Here is a 12300-nt window from a genome sequence, read left to right as displayed (position 1 = left end):
GAGCTCAGCATGTGATCCAAGATCAGGTGAATCCCAAAGAAGGTTTTCATATCAGGGTAGTGTGCTCATGGTAGATGGTGTTGGACTGGTTTTTATGACTGTGTAAGCCATGCAAACCTGATATGGTATATACATACACAAAATTACAAATGAAACCTTACTACTTGCACCCATATTTGTCTCTCCCCAGGGGGATTTGAACTCAGGTCATTCAAGCATGAACTGTGAGCATTACCACTGAGCCACGTGCAACTTCACCTTGAGCCTGGTCCAGAAACGGAGTGTCTGTCACTTCCGGGTAAAGGTATGGGGGTTTGATGAATTTTTGAAAACAAATCAGCTGTGGAGAAACTTCTCTACATTATCTGTCCTGCTAGACCACCACATACTACACCTCCTTTCTATTACCCTCCTTAAATCTTTTCTTTACCACCTATATGTCTATACCTTACCACAATTTTGTCCCCAAAGATGGAAATGCGGACTTTCAGTGACAAAGCACAATCCAGACCATCCCATACAGGTGATCATCGCTGGTCTCACACTAAACTTTGAGGTGCTAAGTTGTCATGCCTAAACTTTCACATCAACATTCATAAAGAAATGCTCCAATTCTCCAATAGATGTCACTGATTGGTCTGCATCTGTTTAGCTCCACATGGATGAAGGGTCATCTTTCTCCCTTGCCACACTTCTTAGGTCAGAGACACTTCAGCAAGAAACAGGACTTCCTCCTACAGCAAGGCCCAACATCCAGAGATGGTTTACACTGCTTCATTGCATGGCAATTCCACCCACTACTCATCCACTCAAGAAATATACAAAGCAGACAAAAAGAAATTCATTTGGGTCACGTCACTTATTTATCCTTTTACATCTATCCTTCCCCTTTCTCTCTTTCTTGTGTAAAGAAAATTACTCTTACAACCAATGCCCCCACATTTATCCATCTCATTCTTGGTTTTATCCTCAAGCTCACACCATCCATCCACTTCTGACTACCACATTTCCTTTGCTAGTCTTTCTTCACTCAGCCACTGAATTTGACAAAACCATCTCGGCATTCCATCAACACTATAAGCCGGTTCACTTCTTTCAGGCTCTCACCCCCTAAAACTCAGCTAAGAGTGCAGTCATCTGCAAACAAATGACTTGCCCTCCACTTCCTTTCACTCTCAAATTACTAGCTCCAAACTCCCTCCCTAGTAGTCTCCCTCAACACCCCATCCACACACATACATACACAAATATGACTACAACACGACTGGGCTGGAGGATCTCTGGCTTGTGTCTGAGAGGGCATACAATTTTCTCGAACTCTAATGCCACGGCCCATTGTGGAGTACGTAAGTGACACTGGCTCAGAATCTCCACACACAATGCAGGGCAATTCGCCCATGTAACTACATGCAAAAGCGTCCCATACTATAAGATAAAGAGGATGCAATCAAAAGTGGGCTTGCAGAGGTAATATATATACATATACTTTTTCAGGAAACTGAGGTTTAACGTATGAACATGTAAGGTAATAGCAATATCCGAGTGTAGTGGGCACAAGGTTGATACACAGAAAATAGAGCAAGTAGTAACAATTACTGTTGACTTGAGTTTCAATGATTAAAAACCTTCAATCCAGAGTGGCTGGCAACAGTCAGTAGCCCCTCACATAAATACCTGGAGTCAGAAACTTGGGATTGTTGTCTGTGTTGCATTAGTATGGAACCAATTCTGTTATTGGCTTTTTTGTAATTGTCGGAGGGGAGCAGTTGCCAGCTGTCGGCTCCCCTCATGTAAAAAGGTAGAAGCAATACAGTTGAGGTTGATAGAGAGATTTTGGGCCTGATCTAGAGACCAAATGTCAACCCTGCACCTGATGGAGGCAAGGGTGTAGAGTTTTGAAGATGGGCAGCATGGAGGAATTTCTTTCTCACATACATTTTACAGGACACTACTCACAGGTATCCATCATTGGTCCTTTGATGATGGAGTCATAGATATCTTAAAACTGATTTACATGAAAGTGAAAGACTGGTTGGAAAAACTACCCAGGAAGGAGGTACCCTGAGAGTGGTGGAGAAATAAAGAGATGTCTGTGGAATCAATTAAACAAACATGTAAAGCATTAGTTGTGTTGATTGATTTCACTATGATTTCATCACCAATATCCAGTGCTTCTATCCTTGAAGACAATATGGTTACCAAAAGAGGTGGAATCGCAGATATTTGGGAGAAAGTTAAGGACAACAGTAGTAAGGGAAGGCAGTAGAAGCTTAAGGCAATCAGCATTTGTGTGACAGTGGCGCGTACTCTCTAATCATAAAAGAATGTTGCATGACTGATCTGCAGGGGTCACACTAAAGTACCAACTGCAAAAAACTGATGCAGTCCATACCCTCTAAGAGGGGAAGCATGGAAGCCAGCCATGAAAACAAGATGCTCGTGGGCTAAGCACAGAATTACAAAATACATCAAAGGAGATATAGTTAAGAATGCAATCGAGTACAAGTGAGACTGGGAGAAAGAGTAGATTGGATGAGAATTGATGTCCTTGAAGGATTTATGAATCAATGTTGCCGGGAGAGAGCAAGGGACTAAGGAAAATAAGAGTGGATAGGGTAAATGAACCCAGCTTGAGGTCAGGATGCCAAGCAGAAATGTCCGCAAGTGACAGAGTTGGAGAAGAATGTTACTAGACATCTGTTTAATGAGAAGAGTGCATCAGGGATGAACTAGCAGTGTAATTGGGAAGAAAAGAAGTGCAAATTTCACTTGATTTAAGGAAGACAAAGAGGTGCAGCTTTCACCCAATTTAAGCAGAAAAGTGCAAAAGGTGTGAGCAGAATGGCTGAGGATCCTTCTCTCCCATGCCTTGTCAATCTCACATTGTGGGTAACATCATATCGATCGGAAAGCAAAAACCAAGTTTGCAATATATTTCTTCTTGTATATCTTACCTTTTCAGCTGCTTCTGGATTATTTGGATTCTTGTCAGGATGAAATTTGAGAGCTAACTTTCTGTAAGTTTTCTTTATTTCATCTGTTGAAGCAGCCTTTTGAAGACCTAGAGTCTCATAGAGGGAATCCCCCGTGGTGCTGAAAAAATGTACAAAAAAAAGTTACAGATTGTTTTCCCCTTGAAGCTTATAACACACATTTATCTTAGGAGCAGTTCCTTGGCCGAATGGCTTTGAACACTTTAAAATCACTCCCTTTAATAGTATGGCATACTTTACAGGGGTGGGTACGAGATGCCAAAAGTAGATTCACTTCACCACAAAGAGCAAAGAAGTAATTTACATACCCGGTACACAAAACACCTTTCATGTAAGTATTATTACACTGTCAACCAATGCAATTCAAGACATCCCAATGATACCTCAAGGATGAAATACTGGACTGGTGTCATTGTTGTAATTACTAGTGTGAACATGTTTCTATCTCATCAGCTGGTATGACAGCAGTTATAAATTACCGGTATCAGTTCTCATTACGTTTATGTCAAAAAAGTGGAAGAAAAATTGTCAAAATTGGATAAGATATCTTAGGTCCAGTTCAAAGACAGAGTAACCCCAACCCCCACCTGATGGAGATAAACGTGCTAACGCGTTTTGAGGATGAGCAGCAAGTAGACGATTCCTTCTGGTGTCCATTTCACATGACTACCCCATGCAGGTAATGTCAACAAGTTGTGCCCTCAAATGATGCCACCGAGACATTGGAAAGAGGGTGAATACCCAAAGAGGAACAAGTTACCCAATCTGCCATTCAGAGCAACTTCCCTATTCTCATCTCCACCCAAAGGTGTGGCCTTCAGGAGTCTGTACTTGGCCTCCAGAACAGGCCCAAGTACGTGTTTATCTCCAGGAGCAGACATAGTAGATGAGGACAGCCTTTACAATATCTTCCTTCAAAGTAGAACAAGTGAATGTGCACAATGCTAAGCAGAAAACACACAACTTAAAACAAGAAGGTGGAGTTTATCTTAGTGGCTCAACAGCTCTTTGCTGCAAGTGATGGGGGAATATTCCCACTGCATGCCGATGAGCCAAGTTCAATGGAAAAGTAAGATCCCAGACACTTGAGCTGATCCAGATCTAACTTCACCATCCCCTTTGAAACATACCGAATAACCTGATCTGATTGACTAAAGTAATCAAAATAACGTTTGCTCTAATAGAGAGCTCACCCTGAACACTGTTGTCTCATGCTAACCAGTGTATTAAAATATGAAATTGTGCAAGTTTCTACTGACCATGGAATGGGAGGGGAAGGGTTAGTTATGGGCACATACAAATTTACACTATTTTTGCATCTAACCCACCACAATCAACACAAAACTGGTGTTGGCTAGAGTTTCACTAAGTGAAGAATCTGAATCCCCACAAACCTCTGGAAAGAAATTTTGAGCTACTGTTTGCGTTGTATCGGCATGGAACGGTTTCTATATCACCAGCTGAAAAAGGTAGGTTGAGGAAAGCAACTGTCGCCCGTCAGCTCCCCATGTGTGAAAAGTGTATATATACAGTTAAAAGTTAATGGAGAGAGATCTTTGACCCACTCCATAAACCAAGTGTCAGCCCCTCAGGGCTGCACCTCTTGATGGATACAAGGGAAATGGCAGGTTTTGAAAATGGACAACTTCATGGTTCATCTTGCAGGGCAACCATATGCAGGTTCCCATCACTGATCCCACAAAAGCGATGTATTTGGAGCGAGTTATCCGTGTCGTATCAATTTTCTCACAATAAGATAATTCTACAAGCTTTAATTTACATTCTGAATGGACAGTTGTTGGCATTATTGACGGGACCTGTGTGTCGTGGTCCTGCAAGACCAGTGAATCATATCTCCGCTGCTTGTCATTAAAACCTGTTAACATCCTTGTCTCCACCTGGAGATTCAGTCTCAAGATGATGTTACTCTGTCTCAACATGAGAACCAGGATTTCCCTTAAATTCTGACTGTATTCCACCAGCAATCTGTTTAGTATGATTATGGTAAATGTTAAACCAAGGAAAAAATATATCCCAAATGGAATCATTTCAAGCTTTTTTGGCAGTTCATCATGTAAACTAGCTGTGCCTACTGAGGAATTTCAGACACTACAAATATCAACAAAGATTTGCAATAGTTGCTGATGACAAAGTTTATCATGACAGATTCATAGCTAACATGTAGACCATTTTTGTAGAATGCAGGAAAAACAGGGTTAATGAGAAGATTAAGCTAAACTGTACTATCAAATAAAACCTGTCTTCCTACAGCTTTTTAAGATTAAGTGTCTGGGGCCTGCTCTGTACAATGCTGAGCTCTAACAGCTTGCCATGGAGTGAAAGCACTTACACAAGATTCTAAACCAAACAAAAAGCCACACTATCTGAGGGTGCTGACCCAAGGGGACAACAATTGGTCTCCACACTTGACTCAAGACCTCTCTCTCTATCAGCTTCAACTGTATTTCCTCTATCATTTCTTGTATGGAGGGCTGACAACCAGCAACTGCATTTCTTATTACAATTAGCCAGTGACACAGAAATATCCCACATTAATACAACACAAACTACAGTCCAGTGTCTCTTCCTTGAGAGTTCTATGAGAGGATCTGAAAATCGCTGCCAGTCACTGTGAGACAGTGGACTTCCAGTCAGTGGAACTTGTTGCAACAACAGTTGCATTCAGAAAACGACAAAAATCTGGAAGCAAATGGAACTATGGTTTTTAGAAGGAAGAGATTGGAAATATGTTTGCGAGAAGAATGATGCATGTGTTGCCACTGAGTGAAACTAAACTGAAAGGGAGAGTTGTAACTTAAGAGTCATGGTGGGTAAGGTGTCAGGAGTGATAGTAAGGGAGGGAGGAAGTGGTACTGATGGTAAGTAATGAGATAGTACATAGCAGATTGGAAATAAATGTCTCTAAAGATAATGTGGGCAATGTTGAAATTGGGATAGGAACTATTGGTAATTTTATTTTGCCATTTTAGCACAGGAGGGGGGAGTGAGCAAACCATGTTGCCAGTCAGAACCACTTCAAATGTATAGTGCATTACAAGGATGACAAGTCAGTTGTTAACTGCATATCAGCTGTGCATTGGTCTTTCTTTATACCAGAGGCCAGCAATCAAGTGATAGGCCAAATTTGTTTCAGGAGCCATTGCCATTAGTCTATAAATCCACACTATTATGCCTTATTTACTACACAGTTCACTTTTCAATACAGTACATTTTTTTTATACAATAAGTCAATTATCATAATAAATTCATACAAATCTAGGTGCAATATATATATATATATACATTATTTTGTTTGTGTTTATGGATTACAAATGGTCAGGCAGCCAATTATTATAATATGTATGTAAGTAGTAAATATCAAACACCCGAAAAAACTACTCCATCTAGAATGCTCAAAGTCCTCAGCAGTCCAACGGGTTGAAACTTCACTGTTGCAACATTTTTGAAAATTAAAATATTACTATGCCACAGGCCACTTTTTTTCAAACAATGATAATTTTTTTTTGTTCATAGATCTATTTTTTCCTCAAGATTAAAACTGTCAAATTTATAAATGAGGGCACCTAGTTTGTTCTTGTTATACCCATCTTCTCTGATCTCTTATGGAGATGGGGAAAGCAAGTCGGAACACACATCAACAACCCTTGGCACTTTTCAGGTTAGGGTATGTTAGGTTCATCATTTTTAACAGCACAAAGGACGACAAAAATGGTACACATTCTTCGCCACAACATATAAATTTAATAACTCGAAAATTATATAATGCTATTACTATTACATATTCTGTGAGGGTTGGGAATGGAAAATGAATGGTTTGATGTGAAGGTGGGGAAATGCCCAGGTTGCATAGTATCACCATTGTTGTCCAAAATGTATATGAATGGGGTGGTGAGGGGAATAATTGTAAGAATGTCAAGAAAAGGTTTAGATTCAGCGAGTGAAAGAAAGTGAAAGGTGATCCACTTGTTTGTGAATGACACTGTACTTGTGACAATCAGAGGATAGACTGAAGTAATTAGTGGCAGAGTTTGAGAGGGTATTTGAATAATTTCCTAACCACTCAGTCTCATGCCGTATGCAAAGAAATAGCTACCACATGGCACCTAAATCACGTTCAACACCTTTAAACAGCCAAAATCATAAAGAACAAACCTCTTTTCAACACAAAACAACCCATGAAAGAACTGAAAACCATGAATGTGGTCCACGTGAATGTTGGGGTCAGGTTATTTAGTGATAAAATAACCTGGTAGAGGGGGAAAAAATAGTGCCACCCAGTATGTAACGGGTTAATAGAACTGAGGTACATTTTGATGCCAAGAAAATACCAGTATCACAGAAATGAGTCTTATTCTTTTAGTACACACACAAGGTTTTCCTTTTTTTTTAGCCTTTCTAAAATTAATCTCAACACAAATTTTTTGGAGAAAAAAAAAATTATACCTATATATATATATATATATATATATATATAATGATGATAATAACAAATCAATAAATAATAATAATATTATAAACCCAATGTTTATGGGAAAGAAAAAATGTGACATGAGGGCCATAGTTTGCCTTAAATAGAGGGCAACTAGGTCAGGTTCGCCAGAACATCAAAAATAGAACTTGCCAAGAATGTATTGACCTTAGGATTGTGTAGCATCTTAAACCATGCAATTTCACAAAATTGTGGCTTTGTGGTAATAGAAAATGTGTATGCCTTGTACACAAGTATGAAAATTTACTATATTAAAACACCAAAAGCTTCTTCCCCCTCATAAGGGAGGTAGCCAGCCAGTAGGCATTACTAAAGTATTAACATTCACCATGAAATGAGTAAATTATGTGACAGGAACCACAATAAAAAGAAAATGATAATCATTTCTGGGTATCTAATCAAATTTTTCCTTTCTTCACTCTTATGATATTTATTTCAATTTAAAACTTATCAAAAGCCATACCCACTTAGTAAATAAAAGATAATAAAAATCATAACAATTCTATGTCATTCGCTGAACATCCTGCCACTTTTGTTCTTTTCCAAACAGTGATAACCAAACCTAAACTAACCTAACATAACATATTGTAGTATGCAGTCTTGGTGGTGGTTCCATTTAGCAACAGAATTTACTGCCCCACCCTTCCTGAGCTAAACGCAGCAAAAATAAATTACCAACAATCTCTTGTATATTCAAACTAAGGTAGTTCTAGCTTTTGGTGAGAACATAGCATGCTGCTAATCTATTTTGCTGTGTTTAATACATAGTGAGTGGGGAAGCAAATTGTCACCACTATACTACCAGAGTACCTTCTATCCATTCCCAGAACACATCTTTTGTGGAAATGTACCATCTGTACATTCTTCCTCATTTTCCCTATCTCCATGAGATGATTAGTGGGCTTACAATGTATCCAGTGAATGATGCATCATTTTTATAATCTTAAATATCATGTGACTTATCAATTTCAGACATTCTTTTTTGAAAATAATAAAAATTATTTGTGGAAAAAAATGTGACTTAAGATGACGATGTGAACATTGCAATATATCATAGCATTATCATCAGTATGGTATAATGATAGCATTTCATACTTTCCTGCCGTTATTTGGAAATGCCTACCCTATTCTATTTTCAGCAGTGATCTAAGAAAACTTATGAAATTAAAATGATCTCATCTTGTCATACTGTTAAAAGGCAAAACTTATTACCACACTTAGAAAAACAAATACATGATAAGATCATAAGGTGCAGTCAAGACTGGAAGGTATTATGAATAAAATATCTATTTCCATTACCCTTTCATGTTCCTCTGTTAGCCATTTGGAAACTAACACGATGAAATGAATAATCGTTAACCATATTTCTGGTGCATTAGGTAAAATCTGGACAACCTTTTCAAAATATGTGACTGTTGTGAGTCACAGCCTTGGTCGTGAAGTTTGACAGTTCCAGATTCCTGGGGTATAAGTGGCACACACCTTGTTCTGACAAAAATGACTGGTAATGAACAATCATATATAATATTTATTGAGCAGCTGTTCTCTTCTATTTATCGTCTGTCTGCCTTACCAGAGTTCTTTCCTTAGACGCATACAAATCAATACCTACTGGCATCCAACGCTCCTTCATTACATACACCAATAATTTGAAAACAAAAATGTTTAAATTACCACACTAAATAAATGAATTGCAGCAATTGTTACACCTTCACTGATACTCACGATAGCTTCCTTCTTTCCATTACGACTGAATTCAGAGTTAATCCTCACGTCATAACTACTGTAGCTGCACACTACAAATCAGTTCGATAGTGCGGTGAAACAACTGACACGCGCAAGGCGAATGTAAATAAAGGACAATTTTTTGGATATGATAATTTTCTTGTTGGATCAATTGTTTTCCAATCATAAAAAAGATGTTTAGAAATTATACATACGTAACGAATAAATTATCAACAAATACAAAGTTTCAACTTATTAAAATATTCTATTGTACGCAATGATAATTATGAAACAGAATTCACATGCTATGTTTGATGTAGATTGTAAAATATGCTTCTGTACCACTACGACACGATAACATATTAAATTATTTTTCCTGGTCAACATCAATTTCTTTTTGCTGATTCGTGTAATCGCAACGAAGGGTTAATATCTCGAACACCCCCCTCCCCATCCCACTCCCTAAACACGGTGACGTATTCTACATATTTTGTTTCTGATAACGCCACACGATTCTCACCTGAAGAGCACATGGGTGAAAACCAGGAGGCAATGGTGCCAGTTTGCACATGTTTTCTCTGCATTCAAGCTAAGAAAACCTAACTTATTGTTAAACCGAAGACCCTTTCCTCCTTGAGAGGTCGGGGGGTAAGGTCTCAAACCAGACAATAAATGAATAAATAAGTAAATAAACAACACCAACCCCTCACATCTCAGAACCGTGGTGATGAAAGGTCATTTTGTGATGCCACACTACTTGTAGTACTTGGTACATAACAGTGCAACAAGGCTCATATTTTCTACTTGCAGGTCCTGACTGGAAATTGATGTGTAGTTTTGACATGCATATCTTTGTGTCGATGTAGTTGATGTTCATACTAATCGAGCAAACGGATCAGTTCCCTATTGTATCAAATCGACTGGAAGTCATATTACCAGATCAGTAAGTTGATGTTTCGCATTTCTCTGGTTACAAATCCGCGAGTCAGTGGCAACCAGATCTGTCCTATACTTGTTGCCTACTGAAAGACATGTTGGACAGTCGAAGAAAGACAGGTGAGCATGAGGAAATTATTAAAATGGGTCAGGGAAATGAATGTGATAGGTTAAATAGAAAAAAATATATAGATAAAATGAGAGATAGGTGAAACAAATGTATCACAAATAAGCAACTCTGACACTATTGAGAATGCATTAGTGAGAAGAGAGGAGAAGTTTGAATTATTAGCTAGTTTGTGGTCATAAAATAGAGCCCAGTCCTTTATCATGAAATGTCGTCCTGAAATTTGGAAACAGTTGAGGTGCGCAGATTATTGTTCGCACACAGTGTATGATATATGCAGAATCTTGGGTATCTACGATAAGTGCTAAGGTTTTGGACATAAATCAAAAGATTGTGTGTATGATGAAGTGTCAGAGTAAAAGGCTCTCCCTCTAAAATTTTGGATGTACTTAGAAATTGATTCATCATCCAGCTCTAATATCTTTAAATTACTATTGTAATAATTAAAATTAATTATAAAGAAATCCATAAAAAGGACTGTATTCGTCAACAAACACATGTAAAAATGTTACTATGTCAAAATTATATTCCTACTCTCTAACGGAAAGAAGGGATCAAAAACGTTTTCGATGTATTTGCACAGACTCACGTGGTCTGAGAGAGAGAGAGATGCCACGTAGGCACTCCAAGACAGCCAACCCAGGCTATTAATGTCTTCGTCAAATTATCCCTTTTAAAAGGTAAGAGTTAAAGTCAGAACCAGTAATTGACATGCTTAAAGATCCCATGTCCGATATAGAGAAAGGAAATGAGACGTAAAAGGGGAATGCAAGTTACACGGATGCTGGCAATAACCCCCCTTGCCTTGTGTTGTTGCTACGTGTTTGGATGACCCTTTACGTTCTCATAACTATGTTTCATAACTAACTTTCATAGACTCTGTTGTAGGAAAAGTAAATCTTTCTTTTATTGTATAAAGGGGTCACGAAATGACTTCCGTTTAGGGGGTTAGCCTCACCTAACCTAGTATAGAATAACCTAAAATCATTTGTAAACTTTAAGTAGGGTAATTTAAAGATATCTGAAGAGGCCTATCCTGTTATATTACAGGAAGAGGCATATTAACCTCATGTTACCTCTCTATAGTCTAGTAAGGATTTCTTCTGCCTCATGAGTCTTTCAGATACCCTACTCCATTTTCCTATTGATGTGGTATTTTTTTCTGAGGAAATTGTAATCTTACAGGGAACCAGTCTGGGAAACCAGAACTAGTCTCGGAACTGGTCTTGGAAACCAGTGAACCGGTCTGGAAGACCGGATGGGACGCAAGTTCTCAATTCCCTCCCTTCCCCGGTTGGGAAGTTTTTGGAAGAATAAAGGCAGTACAGAAGGTCGAGTTTCCTTTCAACTAAAAAAAAATGGAAAGTGGACTAGGACCCACATACCCACAGGTCCCATGTTCTACCAGACGACTAACCTGCAGCCCAGTACAACTCCTCATCCTTCGGTTTGGACCATTGGCAGTCAAGGAGTAGTGGAATAATGATCGCTTACTCCAGAAAGTGTGTGGCAGTCTCTAACATCTGAAGAATTGTTGATATATATATATACGACAATTTTTTTTTTTTTTTTTTAATTCTGCCGCGGTTCTCCGTGACAGAAGTTTCTGGTAACTCAAGGGAAATATTCTATTACGTCTAGATTATCGCAATGGACTGTAGTGGAATATACCTTAGAATATATTTAAAAAGATTCAAATTAGCTGCAATAAGATGACAAGAATCATTGAATGAACTTTTGAGAAAGAGGGGCACAACACTTATTCGCTCAAAAAGATATATTTTTTTTAAACCATGCCAATATTCAAAGCATTGAATATTTAAGTAAAAATTAAAAACTATATTTTTCTTAGCCTAAGTTGTAATCTGATAAAGATTGTCGTAAATGGGGACTTTGGAATAAAGTGTGACTAAGAATTAAAAACTAAATATGGATGAATGAAGGTAGCATATCGGGAGAGACCCCGAAATAAAGGAGAGATGGCTAACGGGTTTTTTAAGTGTAGAAAA

General features: G+C 38.3%; 1 protein-coding gene across 9 annotated transcripts in view; it reads right to left on the bottom strand.

Moving 5' to 3' along the window:
- The window catches only part of Csp (Cysteine string protein), a 43719-nt gene extending 34352 nt beyond the window's left edge, over positions 1-9367 (bottom strand). For all 9 annotated transcript variants that reach the window (XM_076178372.1, XM_076178393.1, XM_076178399.1 and 6 more), the window contains exons 1-2: positions 9229-9367; positions 2955-3093 (exon numbers count right to left, since the gene is read on the bottom strand). In XM_076178372.1, coding sequence (XP_076034487.1) covers positions 2955-3093; positions 9229-9248 — 159 coding nt within the window. In that variant the 5' untranslated portion in view covers positions 9249-9367. The remainder of the gene's footprint in view (positions 1-2954; positions 3094-9228) is intronic.
- Positions 9368-12300: the final 2933 nt, after the last annotated feature.

Source organism: Oratosquilla oratoria, chromosome 3 (assembly GCF_046742065.1).
Source record: "Oratosquilla oratoria isolate Oo_2021 chromosome 3, ASM4674206v1, whole genome shotgun sequence".
Lineage (NCBI taxonomy): Eukaryota > Metazoa > Arthropoda > Malacostraca > Stomatopoda > Squillidae > Oratosquilla > Oratosquilla oratoria.
This window is presented reverse-complemented; position numbering and strand designations above follow the sequence as displayed.